Here is a 20,127-nt window from a genome sequence, read left to right on the forward strand (position 1 = left end):
TGTGAAGCTATAATGCTTTTCCTTACCACAAGATGTTGGTTGGCCAGTTACTGTTCCTGCAAGCAAAAAGCTTTTATTTTCCTAAAAAGAATCATATGTACAATGTTACAGGCTTACTTATGAGGGACAGTTGGTTTTAAACCTTTTCAGAACAGACAGGCAGTCTGCACCCACTTACAACCTTGGATCTGAGAGCAAGCCAAAGATATTATCAACTCAGCCTTGAACATAGACACAGTGAAGTTTCAGAGTTTGGATTTCTTAAAACAATAACTTGGTTTTCTTAGAGAGCAAATTTAACCTTAAAAGTTGAATGCCCAACACAAGCACTAACCAATTTGTACTTTGTCTGTTTGCAATTTTAAGCAAGAGGACATTATCTAAAACAAAATAAAACTAGTTCATTTGAAACCTACAAAATAAAGATACAATATATAGAGCTCATTCTTTATGCAGTTAACCAATTAAGTTTCAGTAGAATACCTAATTTTTCTTTGCAGATTTAACAAAAGTATCCATAGACAAATGTTTACATTTGATTGTTTCTTTGCCTAGATGGTTTGCACAGTGCTTAAGAAAGAGGCTGCAAAGAAACGAGGTGTAATTTTTAAAGCAGGTTTCCCTTCACATATTACAACAATCGCTTAATTCTTTCCACACTCCCTCGGAGTTCACTTTTTACTTTCACATGCTTTTTCCTCTTATGATACATCCTGATTTCTGCTAAATGACTTTTCCCAATGACACAGGTTTATCTAGTATTAATTTGGTAAGGAGGGTGGGCTTTCCAATTAGCTCCACACACACCTCCTGATTCCTTTCAGTAGGTAAATCTGACTATGTGTTATTGCAGTCAGCTATTACTAATTTTAAACTTCTTAGCATAGGGTTTTTACAACATCCATGCTGCAGCAAAGTCTGTGGTGTAAATAGAGCGCTCATCTTTGGACAGTCATTTTCCTTTGGGCTATTCCCAGTGGCAACTCCTTTCCCTCCAATATGGGCTTAATAATTGGGAGAGGAGTGTGAAGTGTTATGGCTTGAGCTTGGGTTAGCTCCTCTGTTTCTCTTAGTGCTGTGTAGGCTGCCACAAGCACTTTTTATAAGGCAAGTAATTTGACTGTGACCCCTGCCATAACTTCGAGCCAGACTGTATGGGACGGCGGGGTACCGCTTCTCACTATAAGGCATAGGACATCTCTGTGTTTCTCACAGTGAGGTACAAATGAAATGGGGCATTCAGGTGAATCGGACCCATAGACTGATAAGTGCGTATCTTGTTATCAGCTGTCTCAGAGCTTTCTCATGGGGGGGGGGGCTCATTCCCAGCGAGCATGCTTCCTGAGCAAATTATACGGGAGTAGGTACGAATTAAGATTCCCCATTTTTCCAAATCTTTAGTTAGTTCACAGACCGGAGCCATAGCTTCGGCTGGAATGCTGTACTGTTTTATCTTGGTTACAGTGGAAGGTGGGAGAGCGGGGGCTTGAGCCAGCAAAGTTTTAAAGCCAGCTCCAAAAGCTCATTTTTCTCCATTAATTACTTTCTCCTTCCCCTCTCTAGCCTCAGGAGGAGCCATTCCTGTAGGTGCTCCATGTCCTTATTTAGGGTTCGCACCCGGGTATCCAGGTTCTGGCATTGCTCCCAGAGTTCGTATCTCTCTTTCTGCACCCTTATCAGCTCTGCTTCTGAGTTCCAGTAGCTAGTACAGGCTGCTTGAACACACACCCTTTAACAGCCAGATGCAAGCGTCTTTCCCTAACATCTCTTTATCCCATTTAGGGTTGCCCCATCCCTCTTGGGCAAACTCTTTTTCTATACAGCTAAAATCCATGTCAATTGTGACAGGCTTCACGTTGCTGTATATGAACCGATAACACAATCCTGCCGACTACACCAATTCTGTCAGCCGACGGTCAGGGCAGTGTGTGTGTGTGTGTGTGTTTCCGAGAAAAGGTTTAACGTCCGTGTCTTTACTGCTAGGACCAGGGTCCCATCGCAGAGGGTGGCCAGCAGGCCAACAGACGCCCCGTTATATAGGAAGAGCTTATTACACCTTAGATTTTAGCTGCTAGAACACAGGGGTTCCTTCGCAGCGGGCAGCCTAGGAAAGGCTGAAAAGGTGCCCCAACAGATCTTGTCACCTGGGAGTGACACAGATCCAAACGCCCAAGCTCTCCCTATGTCTGTCCCTTTATGACCGGCTGAAGTTCTTTTAAATTGTGCTTGGTTCTATTACAGCAACTGAAGGAGTCAGGTTAAAGCTTAAACAGTTACAGGTTTATTAAAAGACTTATAAAAGCATATGGTTACAATGGCTATTGCTCTATTTCTTAAATGCTAGCAAATATATATATATAGGTCTTAAAAATGATCTCAGGAAAAAGGTAAAGATAGAAAATAGAAATAATGGTACCAAGTGACAGCTTAATCTTTAAAGAGCTCTAACACTATGTATATATATACTTAAGCAAAGGACCACATCCAGGTACAATTTTTACCCCTTTCTGTGCCTCTCGACTCCAGAGTGTCAGGCCAGGGCCGGTCTCTCAATTCCTAGGAAAGACGAATACGAGGTGGGCGTCCCCTCTGGAACCTCGGGAGATCAAACACCTAACCCGACCAGCAGATAGATGGTAGATTGACACTCAGAGAAAATGCGCTGCTGGACCCATCTATATACCCCTGGGGGCCCGTATCCTCTTTCTTATCTTAAGATGCCAAATTGTACTGGTCCGTTTTGTGGCACCAGTTCTTACAAACAAGTTTCAAGATAATTTACACTTGCAAGAGAGAGATAACTAAATTGTGAATACTAGACATTTTTTTACTGGGCGAGAGATTCCTCCCCCCGCGGATGGATGTGTGTTCATATCAATCTAGGTTTGAGTCAAGGGCACTCCTTGGCAGCCTCTTGGTCAGCAATTGGCGTATCTCTGTTTACAGCCATTCACGGTCACAGCAACCTGGGCCTTCTGCTCTGTGTGCCCTGTATGCTCCAGGCAAGCAAAAATGGATGTTACAAGGGGGGGTTCCTGTCTGGCTACAGAGCCTCTTTTGCAAAAATGGCGGCTCATTAGGTATGCAAATGAGCCTCCACAATAGTCCATGCTTAGCCTCATTTGCATATTTCTTGCACAAGAAGTCGTGAGTGTAGACATAGCCTAGGTGTCTGGATGTGTAAGCTTCAGTGTAATGCACAAACCAGGGGAAGATAGGTAATTATTTACCTAACTTGGCTGTGGAACCCTATACGGCAAGCAGCCTTGGTGCTTGCTTACAGGATTGGACTTTGCATGCAAGCTCACCCAAGCAGCTGTGATGGGGAGGATACTCATAACTTTTACCCCAGTGGTGAGTACACTCACACTTGTTCAAGTCTCCTTTTCACCTGAGTGAAAGAAGAGATTTGAACAGAGTATCTGCCATTTCTCAGGGGAGTGGCCTAACCCCGGCACTATGGGATAGTTTCATGTGTTGAATCTGTTCCACTGGAGATGAATAATTTATCACAGAAGTAGAGAAACTGCCTGAGGAGTCACCCACACAGAGTTTTATATGCTGTGACTACCAGGCCAAATAATCAGGCTCTTTCACCAGCCCAATGATTCTGAAATTGGGTGTAGCAGTGTTTAGCATTGCTATGCTTAAGTTCCTGTTTCACTGTGTTAGTGAATTTTATTAGTCTGCTAATTAGACATTTTCTATAAAGGCTCCTGCACTTTAAAATCGTTGCCTACTTACAAAGCCTCTCTACTCTCTCTCCCTAGGTTTTGAAGAGAATGGGCATTATAACAGCTGTTAGTGATGGGAGAGGGAGCAATTTCTTTCAGTCTTTATTTTGACTGCCTGTTGACAAGTGTCTGGCATATGGATGATTATAAAAGGATCTGCAATAATAACAAATGTATTTAAAATTATATCTAGAACGATAGGTGCCTTGCATGTTAATTACTCAAAATAAATCATCGGTAGCAATTTAAGACTCTCACCTTGAGTGGCTCTATAATTTTAAAGAAATTATGAGGGAAAACAAGGACTTACAGGCTGCGTCTAGACTGGAAAGCTTTTCCGCAAAAGCAGTTGCTTTTGCGGAAAAACTTGCCAGCTGTCTTCACTGACCACTTTGAATTTGCGCAAGAACACTGACGATCTATTGTAAGATTGTCAGTGTTCTTCTGCAAATACAATGACTCTCCCATTCGGGAAAAAGCCCTCTTGTGCAAATGCTTTTGCGCAAGAGGGCCAGTGAAGACAGCTGAGAATCGTTTTGAGCAAAAAAGCCCCAATGGCAAAAATGGCGATCGGGGCTTTCTTGCGCAAAACTGTGTCTAGATTGGCACGGACACTTTTCCGCAAAAAGTGCTTTTGCGCAAAAGTGTCCGTGCCAATCTAGTCGCTCTTTTCCACAAATGCTTTTAAGGAAAAACTTTTCCGTTAAAAGCATTTGCAGAAAATCATCCCAGTCTAGAAGTAGCCACATTGTTTATTTGGATTGGAGATTCAAATATTTATTTGAAAACAGCAAAGCCCCACAACATTGTATAATTCTAAATGGAAACATACACCTGATCCTCAGAAGGTACTGGGAACCCTAATATCTACAACAGACTTCAGAACAGGTGCTTAGCACATGGCAAAATCTGTCTCAGAATTATCTGAAAAGAGTGTGGTCCAAGCTTTGGAATTTTCTATGTAAATAATAATTAGCCTAGAGCCAAGGAGGTGCTATTGGGATTGAATATAAACTGCAGGTTGACATGCAGCTATCCTATGTCTAGAATTTGAGGTTACATTTGAGAGCACTAAAATCTCACAAGCTGTTCTTGGGAGATATCTGTCACCTTCGCCTGCACCTGAACCAGATTTGGAAAATAGGCTCCTTCCAGTTTTGAGATTGCAGGTGAGTCCCAATTCCCCTAATAATGAAAATGGTGAACATTTGTAAAAGAAAAGTAGCGATTATGTGTAGTATGTTACTTAGGTGGAAATAAATGGTAATCCTAACTTATAATACTTCTGGGCATTCTATATAGTTTTAAATTATTACCACATTTAAAAAAGCACCAGGGAAAATCACTGAAGTCAATTAGATTTATGCCATGCTTGATTCCTATGTGGATCCATGGAAAGTTCTGAAAAAATATGAATGTCATACTGTTTAGAAACATTTAATCTTGATTTCCCTACTTCCTCCAATTCCCACCTTGTTCCATTTCCTAACATATTGATGCAAAAACAAAATCTTTATTGTTAGTAACATCATGACTTGTTGCTCTGGGAGTGATTATAAAGAAACAAACAAAAGATTATGATTTCAGGCAAAGTTGCATCTTATCAAGGACTGTATTACAAAGTATGTTTACTAAATCTGGGAGGCAGAGCACCTTTATAAACAATTAGACACGAATATAAAACATTTGCTGAAACAAAAAACAGAACTATGTAGCACTTTAAAGACTAACAAGATGGTTTATTCCTCAGATCAAAAGGAAGTGGGTCTGGCCCACGAAAGCTCATCACCTAATAAACCATCTTGACAGTCTTTAAAGTGCTACATAGTCCTGTTTTTTGTTTCAGCTAAACCAGACTAACACGGCTACATTTCTATTACTAAAACATTTGCTGTTTGTGACTATAACTTCCTCAGCAACCAATTCTGATGTCACAGTCAAAGATGATGCCTTCACATAATGAATAAGCAGAAGTAGCAAATTACTTAGAACTAAAGATATGTGTCTTTAAATTATTACAGTTTGATTGGTCTACCTAGCCTGATAAATTATATTAGAAACTAATTTAGGTGAAACAATATGTAAAAGAGATGACACACATCCATACTGATTTTAAAGGCCAATGCAATTAGCATCTGAAAATTTTCTGTAAAATTCTTTCCTTGTAATAACTATTAATAATAGCCTGCATATAACACTTTATGGTGCTTCTTTAAGTTGCCAAGAGCCTTATTAACTCTTATTAACATTAGTGAGAGTTGCGAGCTTAGTACTGTATAAAATCAAGTCATATACATTCTATGTGCTGTACAAACATTAACTAGTTAATTATTGTATTTGTTGTACTTATAACCCTCATTATGTTTGATTATCACTCATTGTCTTATTCTAGGCCATGGGAGAACTCACGTTAGGAGGGGTGGCATGATCAGACCAGGGACTTTGTCATCTTGTATTTTGTAGTGATCAAAAATTAATGCAACACTCCCACCCTACCAGGAGGTAAGTAAGTGAGAATTATCCATTTTTCAGAGAAGGGGAAGTTGAGGCAGAGTGGTTAATGATTTTCCCATGGCCATATAGTAAATGGTAGCTTTGGGATTAGCAATGCAAAACAAGTGATTTCCAAGCCTGGGCGCTGTGTGGTGGTACAAATGGACTGACTAGTCAGTGTCTAGAGCACTGTTATATGTGTTTATATATTTTATAGTGTGCGTATATATAGTTCATAAACATTAAGAACAGGATATTTTATGTAAGTATTGCATAGTACTGCCACTGTTCAGCATGTTTAGATATAATGTAACCTTTGGGCTTTGTGACTCATTGTTATATTCTCATGTCTGCTCCACCCAGAAGGTAGGCAGTGAACATTACACCTTCATAAAATACTGTTTGCTTATTATCAAGTTGATAAGGATTCTGTATAAATACACACAGGCTTGTTCTTTCTTCATAGCACAAAGCCTCTTCTTCCACTTCCTCTTCTTTTACTCTTTTTGCTTCATCTTATGGAGAAAGAAGGGCTTTCTGACAGAAGTCACCCAATAGAAGATAAAAGAAATAGCGTCTTTAAGACACAATAAAGATAATTACAGTAAGAATGGGTCTGCTGAGTTCCAAACAATCCAAAGTCAAACAAGCTCAGATATTAATGCTGGGACTTGATTCAGCTGGGAAATCTACACTATTGTACAAGTTAAAGTTTAATGATGTTTTCCTAACACTCCCAACAATTGGTTTTAATGTGGAGATGATTGACACACAGCAAAATATTGCTATAACAGTTTGGGATGTTGGAGGTCAACAGAAAATGAGGACATTTTGGTGCAATTACTTTGAAAATGTAGATGCCCTGGTATACGTTGTGGACAGCACGGATAAGCAACGCTTGGAAGTTTCAAAGAAGGAATTTGAATGCATCTTAAAGAATGAATTTGTAAAGAACGTGCCTGTTGTTTTGCTAGCTAACAAGCAGGATATTCCTGGTGCTTTGAACGCTGAGGAAATAACCAGGAAATTCAACATGCAGAAACATTGCAGTGACAGAAACTGGTATGTACAGCCTTGTTGTGCCATCACTGGGGAAGGTCTCGCAGAAGCATTCCGGAAAATAACAACATTTGCAAACAACTGCAAGACATCCAAAGAAGAAGGTTTTACAATTTTCAAGCAAGATGAAAAGTTGTAAGACTTTTCATTATCCCAACCTTGGAAAAGCTAAGATGGAGAATTGTTTAGGGGAATTAAAGCTACATATTGAAGATTTGATGCTGCAGGACTTTCTAAAGACTAATATATAGCAAAATGTAGTTACAGCAGACTAAATTGCTATGCTGTTACATTATCCTATTCTTTCAGAACTACTGTTTCACAGCATTTTAATTAAATGACATATTTGTTGCATAAGTCCAGGTAATTGGAAGTGTTAAAATGCATAATGTAAAAAGGTACATTTATACATTTTAAATGTTCTACAGTTAGTTTATTTATACTGAGATAAATGGGTCATTGAGCAAGCAAAGGGAAAATAAAAAATATTTCATATTACATAGCATACTGTATATGTAAGTGCTTTGTGAATGTTTAGTATACTAGCATATATAAATTAAGTTTAATTAAATTACACAATAAAATAATGTTGATAGCTAATTTATTTTAACTTTTATATCATTTTACCAATACTTTTTTTAAAAGGCTTTCTCCTTTCAATTATATATAAAAGAAATGACACACTTGGAATAGAAGCATTAACATTATTGCTTTCTCAGGAACCAGATCTGTTCATACTGATTTCAGTTAAAGCATGATCAGACCTGCAATGCCAATAGAATCATCAGATCAAACTCATTCTGTCTTTTGTGGGTTTTGTATGTATTTTACATCACTTTCAGTCATGAATAGAGGTGGTGTTTTCTAGAAATTTCCAATATTGGTGTGTGGGTTTCTCCCCCACCTCCCTCCCCTCCCGAAATTACTTTTCATTATAGAAGTGCCAATTCCAGAGGCAAAGCATGAAGACGGTGTATATGGGTCACATCCATCCACCCCCCCTTAGATTTCTGCCAGAGTTTTTATCTGCCAACTCCTCCCTGGGGCACACGGTTGAGGTTGGGACCCAGCTGCTATATGAGACTCCCACCAACTTCTCCCCTCCTCCCACAGGCCTGGGTATGGCAAAACTGCAGTGGAGGGGGCAAGGCACTTGGGCCCCCTTGTCATGCTGCACAGAGGACCGCACTTGCACCTTTTCTCAGCAGTGACCGCAGCGCCTTTCCCCGGCCCACCTGCCCTGCACACAGCTGGCTCTAGCCTTCAGTGTGTTGGGTCTGTCCACCATCTCCTTTGCTCAGATGGCTCCTGCCTCCTCCATCCAGCATGCAACTGGCCTGGCTCTAATATTCAGTCTTTCCATCTCCTCTGCACACAACTGGCTCTAGCTGTCAGTACCTAGCGTCTGTTCTCCACCTTCCTTCCACAGCAGGCTTTTGCCTCCTCTGCCCTGCACACAGCTGACACTAGGCTCTCAGGGTATGTCTACTTTACAGCATTATTTTGAAATATCTATTCTGAAATAGTTAATTTGAAATAAGATATTTTGAAATAACACATCTACACACAAAATGCATTTCAAAATAGCGTTTTGCTATTTCAAAATAGCACGTCCACACTGATTGGATGCTGAATCGCATTTAAGGCCAGCTGAAACCGGCTCCAGCAGGGCATCAGATCAGGAGTTACTTTGTGTGGCTGCTGCCTGAGGCTATCTGAGGCTTGTGCTTAAAGGGACCCCCCTGGACAGCTGGTTCTCAGCTTTCTCTGCTTGCTTGCCTACCTCGCTGAGGGACAGTAAAGCATTTTTGTCTCTGTCTGTTTTGATTGCCCTCACTCAGGACACCACAGCACTCTGCAACATGGAGCCGGAGCTGCCCTTGGGCACTCTGGTGCTTCTTTTGGATGCGTTGCTGCAAGCCTGGCTGCTCTTCTGCAGGATGCCTCACAGCATCTGCAGCAGCCTGACCCCCACGCCGTCCTCTGGACTCTCCTGAGGGACTGGGAGGAGCAGCTGCAGTTCCCAGATGCCAGCGTGCCCCACCGCATCTAGCATCTGGACACCAGCAGCGACTGGTGGGACCACATTGTCCTGGAGCTCTGGGGAGACCAACAATGGACCCAGAACTTCAGGATGAAGGACACCTTCCTCGAGCTCTGTGAGTGGCTTGCCCCTGCTCTGTGGCGACGGGACACATGTGGCCATCGCCCTCTGGAAGCTCTTCACGCCAGATAGCTACCGATCCGTGACGAACTAGTTCGGCATGGGGAGATCCACCATTGGAGTGGTGCTCAGGCAGGTATGGCAATCTCCAGCTACTGTGCCAGGAGGGGTGTGTGTGAGGAGGGGATTGGCTGCCCTAGGGAAAAGGATGGGAAGAGGTACAAGTCCCCTCCACGGGAGGGTTTGGTCTGTCCCATCTGCACTATGGACTGCCCGCGGTGGCCAGGATTGCAGGGGGAGGGGTTGCTCCTCAGAGTGGGGGCATGGGGCAGTGGCAGGGAAGAAGCACTCTCAGCCACCCTGGCACCCCAGTGACTCTTGGTGGTTTTGTGTGTCCCTCTGCAGGCCATCAACAGAGTGCTGCTTTGCAGAGTCATCCACCTCACTGATGTGGACTCAGTGATCGAGGGGCTTCCCCAACTGCGGGGGAGGGGGGAATGAAGGGACACACATCCCCATCCATGCCCCAGACCACCAGGCCTCCCTGTATATCAACTGGACGGGATACTTCTCAGTCATCCTGCAGGCTGTGTCTGACCACCAGGGCCAGTTCATACACATTAACATGGGCTGGTCTGGCAAAGGACATGTCACGCGGGTTTACCGCAACTCCTCCCTGTGCCAAAGGCTGCATGCCGGGACTTTCTTCCCTGTCCGCCACATCAGGGTTGGAGATGTGGATGTGCCTGTGTGCCTGGTGGGAGATGTGGCCTGCCCCCTAAAGCCCTGGCTGATGAAGCCTACACGGGACACCTCAACCCCTCCTGACAGGTCTTTAATGCCAAGATCGGCAGGGCCCACATCATGGTGGAGAGGGCGTTCGGCCAGTTGAAGACCCATTTTAAATGCCTCCTCACCCACCTGGACCTATCCGAGCAGAATATTCCGCACATGGTGGCAGCGTGTTGTGTGCGGCACTTGCTAGCTTTCTTTGATAGGATAACGAGTCTTGTGGATAAAGGAGAAGTGGTGGATGTGGTATACCTAGACTTTAGTAAGGCATTTGATATGGTCTCATATGATATTCTTATCAATAAACTAGGCAAATACAATTTAGATGGGGCTACTATAAGGTGGGTGCATAACTAGCTGGATAACCATACTCAGAGAGTAGTTATTAATGGTTCACAATCCTTTTGGAAAGGTATAACAAGTGGGATTCCACAGGGGTCTGTTTTGGGACCGGCTCTCTTCAATATCTTCATCAACGATTTAGATATTGGCATAGAAAGTACGCTTATTACATTTGCAGATGATACCAAGCTGGGAGGGGTTGCGACTAATCTGGAGAATAGGGTCATAATTCAAAATGATCTGGACAAATTGGAGAAATGGTCTGAGGTAAACAGGATGAAGTTTAATAAAGACAAATGCAAAGTGCTCCACTTAGGAAGGAACAATCAGTTTCACACAATACAGAATGGAAAGCGACTGTCTAGGAAGGAGTACAGCAGAAAGGGATCTAGTGATTATAGTGGACCACAAGCTAAATATGAGTCAGCAGTGTGATGCTGATGTAAAAAAAGCAAACATGATTCTGGGATGCAATAACAGGTGTGTTGTGAGCAAGACACGAGAGAGTCATTCTTCCTCTCTACTCTGCCCTAGTTAGGCCTCAGTTGGAGTATTGTGTCTAGTTCTGGGCACCGCATTTCAAGAAGGATGTGGAGAAATTGGAGAGGGTCCAGAGAAGAGCAACAAGAATGATTAAAGGTCTAGAGAACATGACCTGTGAAGGAAGGCTGAAAGAATTGGGTTTGTTTAGTTTAGAAAAGAGAAGACTGAGAGGGGACATGATAGCTGTTTTCAGGTATCTAAAAGGGTGTCATAAAGAGGAGGGAGAAAACTTGTTCATCTTGGGCTCTGAGGATAGAACAAGAAGCAATGGGCTTAAACTGCAACAAGGGAGGTTTAGGTTGGACATTAGGAAAAACTTCCTAACTGTCAGGGTAGTTAAACACTGGAATAAATTACTCAGCTCGGGGGTCCTGGGTGCGGCGCACACTCCCTCCAGGATCCTGCAGCTCCTGGCCACCCTCCTCCTCCTCCTCGGTGTCATGGGCAGTGCCCTCTGCCCCAGGATCGATGACCACCTGGGGGGCATAGACCGTCTGACCCCCCAGGATGAGGTCCAGGGCATTATAACAGGGGGAGGGATCTGGGTCAGCCCCTGGTAGGGAGCTGCCCCCTGAGGCCCTGGCATAGGCCTGCCACAGCTCTCTGATTTTCATGTGCACCTGCTCCTGGGTGCGCATGTGGCCTTTGGTGGCCAGGCTGTCAGACGTCCGCCTGTAGATGACCACGTTCCTGCATTTAGTGCGGCTATCGTGGATGTTGGAGGCCTCCCCCCAAACCTCAATGAGGTCCACGATCTCCGCACTAGGTCAGGAAGGCGCCCGCCTTTTGCGGCCCTTGGCAGGCTCCTGGGAGCTGCCAGCCTGCTCCTGGGAGCGGTGGAGGGCTGGCTGCCAGTGGGTTGCTGGCTCACGCTGTGCCAGGTGCACGGACTGATGGCTCTATGGTGGCAGGCTTGCAGCTGGCATAGGCACTGTGGTCAGAGTCTACCCCTTTAAGGGCTCCGGGGCTGGATGGGGGGGAGGAGCAGAAGAGTTTTCCTGGTTGGCCCAGAGTGGCCACCAGGGTACCCTAGGAAGGGCTGGAGACCCCCTATTTTGAAATAAGCATCTACACAGTGCTTATTTTGATTCAGCTATTTCGAATTTGGCATTATTCCTCGTGGAATGAGGTTTACCAAATTCGAAATAAGCACTCTGATATTTCAAATTAATTTCGAAATAGCAGTTTGGCTGTGTAGCTGCTAGGAAAGTTATTTCAAAATAATGGCTGTTATTTCTAAATAACTTTGCTGTGTAGACATACCCTCAGTGACCAGCTCCTTATATCCACCTTCCCTTCACACAAAACTGGCTTCTGCCCTTCCTCCCAGCTGTCTCTAGGCACTCAGCTCACATCTTGCTCCTGCACACATTTTGACCTTACCTCAACTGGCTATAGGCTTAATAGATTCAGGGGGTAGCCAAGTTAGTCTGTACAAGATAAACTTAAAAAACAACATAGTCTGGTAGATTTTAAAAACTAACAAAACACATAGATGGTATCATGAGCTTTTGTGGGCACAGCCCACTTCTTCAGATGATACAGCTAGAGGTCCCTCCTTAAACCACCTGACTGTAAGCTTTTATTGAAAGCACCTGCAGCTCCTGTCCCAGCTTTCTCCCATTACCCAGGTGGTGCTGGGCTTTACATGTTATACAAAAGCCACTCCCTGCCTGTCTATGCCAGGTGCAGCAATTCTCTCCCTTCTTCACTTGACTCCCACAGGCACTGGCTTCTCTATGCCCAAAATTCTCCTTGACACCAGCTGCAGCATCCTAAAACCTGACAAGTCACCATACTATCTAAGAGGGAATTTTAAACCTTACAATTCCAGTTGACTGGAAACCTCATAAGTAGCTTTTCCCTAGAACAATCTTCATCTGCTATTAGGGATGTTAGATATCATTTATTTTAGTAATCGTGTAGCCGCAACAATTTTTAGCGGTTACACAGTTACTAAAATGCTCCCTCCCCCCAGCAAGGCTATTAGCCAGTGCACTCCTGGCTCCCGGCCCCACTTCTGGGAAGCCCTCTACCACCATATGCTGCTGCCTCTGTTTAAAAATTGGCTTCCCGCACAAACCATCTCCTGCTTGTTTTCCTATGATGCTGCCTGCTGATACAGAGGCAGTAGCATAGGGTGGCGGGAAGGAGCAAGTTTTTAAATTGACTCCCTGCACAAAACAGCTGTATTAGAGGCAGCAGCATGGGGTGGCAGGTGGCTCCCCTGCATACACTTCATTTAAAACTCAGATCGGTGGGCAAGGACTGAGCCAGTCTGCCACTCCAAGTTTAAAATGCAGATCACATGGGTGGGTAGGGGGGTGTTGTGGTTAAGTGGGTACTTGTGTTGAACCCTGCTGCATGTCACCTAAACTTTTCAATTGTGCCAAACACACACCATCAAAAGTTATGTATTGTTTCTAGCCAATTCCTTCTCATTTTTCACCTTCTGCTTTAGCTATTTGAAACCGTTTACTACCAATGAATAAAATTGTTAATCCTGAAGACAGAGTTAAAGAATTCAGCAAAAATGTTCTCGATATGGATGGTGGGAAGTTATTTTGTATAAGTTGCATTAAAATTCTTGACACGTTAAAAAGGACCACATAGTTGGCCACATGAAAGTTCCATGTCATCTTGCAGCAACAGAAAAAAGAAAATGAAGGGCAGAGAGCAGCAGTGTGACAGCAACAAAGCAATAGCTTATAATTACTGGTGTGCTCGCATGGCAGAGTGAAAATCAGAAATACAAGGAAAAGATAGTACAAGACTATGTGGAGGCCTGTTGCTGAGAAAACATTGCATCAAATTAGGAAAAACAGAGAATCCCAAAATGGGAGTTGTATGCCACAAGAATAGGGTTGCCAGGTGTCCAGTTGTGAACCGGACAGTCCAGTAATTGAGCTTTCTGTTCAGGAAACAAATTGAGAAAATATAAATGAGAAAATATAAGTTTCCGGTATTTTCTAAATAAGATGTAATGTAGGTTGTGATGTAATGTCAAGTGTATCCAGTATTTTTGTTGAAACCATCTAGCAACCCTACACAAGAAGTGCACAGAGATGAGATGAGAGGTGATTACTTCCCTGCATCTTTGAACTAAAAAAGCAACAACCGATCACTGAATTGAAGGAGCAGCACATAGCTATAATTGTGGGTGAATGTACAGACAGGCTAAACTGGTATGTTGCAAATATAAAACAGCTGATGCGAATTTCAGAAGATTGCCCAGCTGCTGCCAAGCTTGTAGAATCAAGAGTTTGGATGTAACAACAGCTCTACCATTGCACAAGCCATTGTAAAGAGCCTTGTGCAATATGAAATGGTCTTTTCAAATGAAGTGTCTTATGAGACAGATAATGCAAAGTATATTCAAATGTCATTCAAATACCATTTTAGTTGCATTTTAACCATCTGCATGCATGTGACCTGCTGGGCACACATGAAAGCTTTACCAGGCAAGCACTGGTGCTATTTGTATACAAAAGTGAATTATTTTTTTTTAATCTGTGTGCACTAATTTAAAAAAAAAGCTGTTCTGCAAACCCTCACTCAGACATCCTCATTTCAGACACCACCTTATCGACCATGAAGTTGAAAGCCCAACATAATCTCTCAAACTGGTTGCAACAAAGCCATATAGACCAGGGGTGGGAAATAATTTTTGAAGAGGGGGGCCACTTAAAATTTTGGAAGGCGCAAGCCCTTTAAATAGAAACAGTTGAAAGGGCTCACAGCTCTGGCTCCCTAGCAATGTGCTAGAGGCACGGGGAGCTGTGAGCCCTTTTAAGTGCTTCTATTTAAAGGGTTGACACCTCCCTTGCATCTGAAGCATGTAGTCTAGACGTAGCCACAGATGCTTCATTTTTCTGTCTTTGCTGTTGTGTTTCCTTCGCCATGTGCATTTTGGTTTTTAGGAAATGGCACTGGATTTTTAACAGCAGTGCCACCCCATCCCAACTAACTTCTGTTTTCCCCATAAAGGGGAAGTTATTGCCATCTTTAAAACCATTTTAAATACTGTCAAATAAGGGGTTTTCCATATAAAAACTATCTACAGGTTGTAGGGAAAGGGAACAAGTATGGTTATTATAAAAGCCTAACTTAATACTTTACATTTCAAATGATTTAACTGTTTTCCTGTCTTTTCTGTATCTTTAGTAAAAAAATGTTTGCCATGGTATTAAGCAGGCTAATGCCTCTAGATAGCAAACCCTGAACTTTGCTTTATGGCACAGTTTCAAGGTAAAGTTAACACTTTTATCTCTCTGGGCCCCTTTATTACATTTAAATTAATAGAACATGACCTACCAGAGCAGCAATGTGGAAAGCAAAAATTATGAATACAGCAAGGATACTTGTGATTAGGGCCAGTGTTTTTCTGGCAATGAAAACAGACTAATTTTGGTTTTTCAAAGATTTATATTTTGGAAATTTCTGATATGCATTCTGTTATACAAAAATATACATATTGACGAACATGAGCAACATGTAACCTTTCAGCTAAAAAATGCAGTAGACTACATTATAACATTTACAATTAGGCCTATTTTCTTACAATAATTTTGAGCCATCAATTTACGGACCCACACTTTTTTTTGATTTACAGCATGGTGGAGTAACTCACATGACTGGGCACTGTTATGGATGGGTTAAAAACTGTTCACGAAGGACTGATGGGGAGAAAGGTGGAAGAGTTGCACTGTATGTAGGAGAGAAATACAATTGCTCTAAGTGCTAGTATAACACTGAAGGAAAGCCTGCTGGCAGACTTTGGGTTATTAGAGACAAGAGAAACTAGGGTGACGCTGTGGTAGGCATCTGATATAGACAACCAAACCAGGAGGATGAGTTAGACAAGATTTTCTTCAGACATGTAAGAGGAGTTTCCAGATTATAGGCCCTGATTCTTATGAAGACCTTTAGTCACCCTGACATCTGCTGGGAGAGCAATATAGCAGTGAAGGAACAATCCAGGAAGCTTTTATAGAGTGTTGGGGACAACTTCTTGATGCAAGTGCTAGAGGAATCAACAAGAGACCATGTGCCTCTTGTTGCCCAAACTATTTAAAATTGCAGAAATGTGGCTAGTTTCATGCTTAATTGGCTTGTGTTGGCTAGTTTTTAGCATACAGCTTATAGCTACTTGATTTATTTTGGCTCCCAGCAGGGTCTAGAGGAGAGAGAGTTAGGTGTGCACAGCAGGTCTACCACAGTCCCAGATTGCACGCTAAGTGATCTAGTCACGTAGAGTGTTGCAGTTCTTTTAGGGATTGGCTTGTTTTGGCCTTGTCTTGAAACAGGATTAACTGGATTGTTAGTTTACTGTGAAAGTCAGAGTGCTTATTTACAATGTGAAAGTTGGCAATAGTCAGACTTCCTCAGGGAACTGATGGGCAGGATTTCCTGATAGTCTGCAAGGGAAAGGAGTCCAGGAGAGCTGGCTGTATTTTAAACAAGCCATATTGAGAGCTGTAACTGTGCCTTCATGGATCACAACTGAATATAACAATTCAAGTCACACTGCAAAGAAATAGAGCAAATACACCCCCCAAAATCTGGTGGTTATTCTCTGAGAAGATATACCAAAAGCTTCAGAGGGGTAGATGAGTTAGTCTGTAACTGGAAAAACTTAAAAAACAACAAATAGTCAATCAGCATCTTAAAGTCTAACAAAACATGTAGATATTATGTTTACCATCCACATATTTTGGAAGTCTTTTAGGTGCTGCAAGACTATTTGTTGTTTTTTTAAGATATACTAATTCAGTCACAAAAGAAAATTGTCTCACCACACTGGCTAACAAGAAATCATAAAAACAGTTTCTTGAGACATTCCAGTCTTTTGTATCACTGCCAAAAACACTGGGTTTAAAGATAAGTGGTTCTTTAAAACCAGTCTTATCAAATAACAGGCTCTTCTGATCCCAAAGGACCAGCCACATACCCAACTTTGTATCGTTTCCTCTTTTGTTATAATTTAAATATATTTAATATTTTATGTTTTAATATTATTGAAATATTTTCATTTAAATTGTTTTGATTTTTTCTAAAAATACTATTTCACAATAGATCATTGCACAAAATATTTTAAGATAGCTACTTTTTTTCCAGATTCAGGACAAAAACTAATTTTGAAATGCTGGAGTTTCTTGCAGGACAGGAGTTCAATATTTTGGCCATTTCTACATGCTACCACTAGTCAGATTGGAGGGTGAACATCACATGGGAGGATTAGGCACCAAAACCTTAAACAGTAGAAACATGAACAGCCTATCACATTTGGATCTAGATCCAGACTTTGAAAAAGTTTAGAGGCACTTAGAGCTCGTTTTTGTTTGTTTGTTTGTTTGTATGTTTGTTTGTTTGTTTGAATGTGTTTTTACACTGTAGCATAATGTAATGATGCTTCTTCAGGACACATTTAAAATCTGCTATGAGACTTAAACATGATTTAATTTTTAATGCATATAATTAATTGCCCAGGTATTGGAAAAGTTGTCTGATTTTTTCTCTATGTATTTTATTACAGTATATTTTTGTTATATACATACACTCACTAAATATATAAAATGCTATCTGTTCATAGAATCTCATTCATATTTTATTAGAACACATAGCAGGAATCCTAACTGAAGACATAAACAACATAACAAAGAACAGAAGCACACTAAAATATCTTTTTCCCATGTAGTTTTACTACAGGGAATTTCAGTAAAGGAATATTAACAATTGGATAACTGGAGCAGAATAAAGTTTGATTTTTTTTCATTGTATCCATCATCCTCCATGGCCAAAATTCAAGATACTCAATTAAAACAATAATAGTAGAAAGCTTCCTTTCCACAATTTTGTGAATTTAACATAATTTAATTCTAAGGCTAAAAAAGTAATGGTACACATGACAGATTTAACTCATACAGTACTAGACTTTTTACATAAGCAACTTACTTTGTCAGCCGTGAGAGGAGACGTAATGAGATTGTTATCCATATATTTCCAATTATTTCAGCCACTTTTATAAATTAAATAATGTTACATTTCTAGCCCTTTTGAGCCATCTGCAGCCTATTCTGAGGAAAGGAAAGGCAGTCCAGTGATTAAGGAGCTTGTTTGGACCCAAGAAGTGGATTCATTTCCCTGTTTAGTCATTTACTCTCTCTGTGCTTCTGTTCCCCATCAATAAAATGTATTTTCCTGTAGCCCCTTAGCTAATGCAACTTTCAATGTGTCAGATTTCCCTAGCAGTAAAATTAAAGCACTAAACAATTCATGTGTGAAAGATTAATTCAGTTCCTCCTATGTGTAAATTGCCATGAGAAAAGTAGGAACTATGGGCCATTGGAATATCAGGTTTCATATGAAGCAGGAAGAAAAACAACTAACAATAACATGTTGACTTATTCAAAACATAATCACGAAAAGTCACCAAGGTAAATAGGAGACGGTTTCTTAAACAGAACTATCTATTAAAATGTATAGTAGTGATAGTGGGCCAGAGGCATTGGGGAGGTGGTGCATTAGGGGAGGAGGAAGGGAAATTGCAGCAGGGGAACCCTGCCTGGAACTGTTCTGACTGCCTTAGCCAGAATTCCTTGTGAGGTCACCCAAGAGCGTGTGGGGATGCTAGTCTGAGGGGAAGAAGAGCCACCATGTCAATACATTGAGGGCCCACCCCGCAAAGCAGGATCTCGCTGTCGCACTGGCAATGCTCTCAGTGGTCAGGTGATCTGTGCCAGTAATGAATGCTGAGGAGAGACACAAAGGGACAACGATCATGTGATTGCCCCCCACGTGATTCCTCCCCACACCACATCTAACCCAGAGGAGGGCCCTGCCTCTTCCTACCCTGACTCAATCCCTTCCCCAAGCCCTGCCCCTACCTCTTCCCAGGAGAGCAAAGTTAGCAGGGGCCAGGTCACTCTGCTTCCTACTGCTACCACTGAGTGCAGGGGGTGGGATCCCAACTGACAGTGCCAGGCCCCCCACTAGTCTCCTGGGCCTCATGGGACCTTCCAAAGCGCAGAGCCCAGGGCAGTTGGACAAACTGTCTGGCTCAGCCTGTCAGCTGCTGGCTTCTTGACTCCTCACCCCCTCATGGCATGGACCTCCCCCCCCCACACACGTCATCTCTGAGCTGTGCATTGTGGTGGAAGCAGCAGGTGGTGTGCATATCTGTGCACATCTACTTCTGGGGGACTAGGGGTGCAGAATTCATATGGCTTGGATTTTTTTGTGCCCCTTTGCAGAAAAATGCAAAAGAAAAAATCAGCTGGGGGACACTCGCCTCTTCCTCAGCCACACATCTGTTCCAACGTGACTGGAGCAGCCTCAGAGAAGGGGGAGGAGGAAGAGCTGGATGTGCGTGCCTGCATGATCACCTTCAGGAGGGCGGGTCTGGGAGTATGTACATACATGCCGGTAAATGAGTGAGTTTGTAACGTAACTTTCATGTGATTAGAAATCCTGAATAGTTATTATGACTCTTTTCTGTATTGTTGTTTAAATAGATTACCAAAATAAATAAAACTGGTGTAATTATATTACATTATTTTGAAAAATAAAATATGTAGTATTTTATTTTATTTTTTTAGCCACAGAATTTTGTGCCTCTAGCCTGTCTGCTGTAGAAAGAGCTCTACCTTTGCATGCCAAGGAGCTGTAGTTGCAAGAGTTTTTGGCACAGATTCCCCTGAAGAGTAACAGATACACATTTTGATTCATACTTTTACTTTACATGTGACAACAGAAATTGGCACATTGCAACTAGAAGAAAAACTGGCCAGACTGATTAAAAACCAGCAAGGCAGCAACCTTCTGCCTTAAACTGGTTGAAGGGCTCTGTGCAAGTATACAGTGTGCACACTGGTTAGTCTAGGACTGGTGACTGGGAAAAGTCACAACTAAAGTTTTTGTACTACACTCTCCAGAACTAGTGTTATGATTCATCAGGGGCTCAAGATACCTGCTCAAGGGAGATCATACCACCTGTTACGA

At 42.2% G+C, this 20,127-nt stretch overlaps 2 protein-coding genes across 6 annotated transcripts in view; one reads left to right on the plus strand and one right to left on the minus strand.

Annotated features, from left to right (window-relative positions):
- Window positions 1-3,044, minus strand: part of B3GALNT1 (beta-1,3-N-acetylgalactosaminyltransferase 1 (Globoside blood group)) — a 20,715-nt gene extending 17,671 nt beyond the window's left edge. Inside the window, exon 1 of the mRNA XM_089780791.1 lies at window positions 2,502-3,044. The gene's annotated coding sequence lies outside the window, so the exon portion shown is untranslated. The remainder of the gene's footprint in view (window positions 1-2,501) is intronic.
- Window positions 1-19,681, plus strand: part of ARL14 (ARF like GTPase 14) — a 24,510-nt gene extending 4,829 nt beyond the window's left edge. For 3 of the 5 annotated variants that reach the window (XM_025184848.3, XM_006123436.5, XM_014573800.4), the window contains exons 2-3: window positions 6,127-6,236; window positions 6,694-9,586. In XM_025184848.3, the coding sequence (XP_025040633.1) occupies window positions 6,838-7,425 (588 nt within the window). In that variant the 5' untranslated portion in view covers window positions 6,127-6,236; window positions 6,694-6,837 and the 3' untranslated portion in view covers window positions 7,426-9,586. Of the gene's footprint in view, window positions 1-4,194; window positions 4,904-6,126; window positions 6,237-6,693; window positions 9,587-19,379 lie in introns of those variants that run through there. The other 2 variants (XM_075937851.2, XR_003089410.3) reach the window with 2 other exon arrangements.
- Window positions 19,682-20,127: the final 446 nt, after the last annotated feature.

The sequence above is a fragment of the Pelodiscus sinensis genome, chromosome 10, assembly GCF_052426305.1.
Source record: "Pelodiscus sinensis isolate ZL-2025 chromosome 10, ASM5242630v1, whole genome shotgun sequence".
Taxonomy (NCBI): domain Eukaryota; kingdom Metazoa; phylum Chordata; order Testudines; family Trionychidae; genus Pelodiscus; species Pelodiscus sinensis.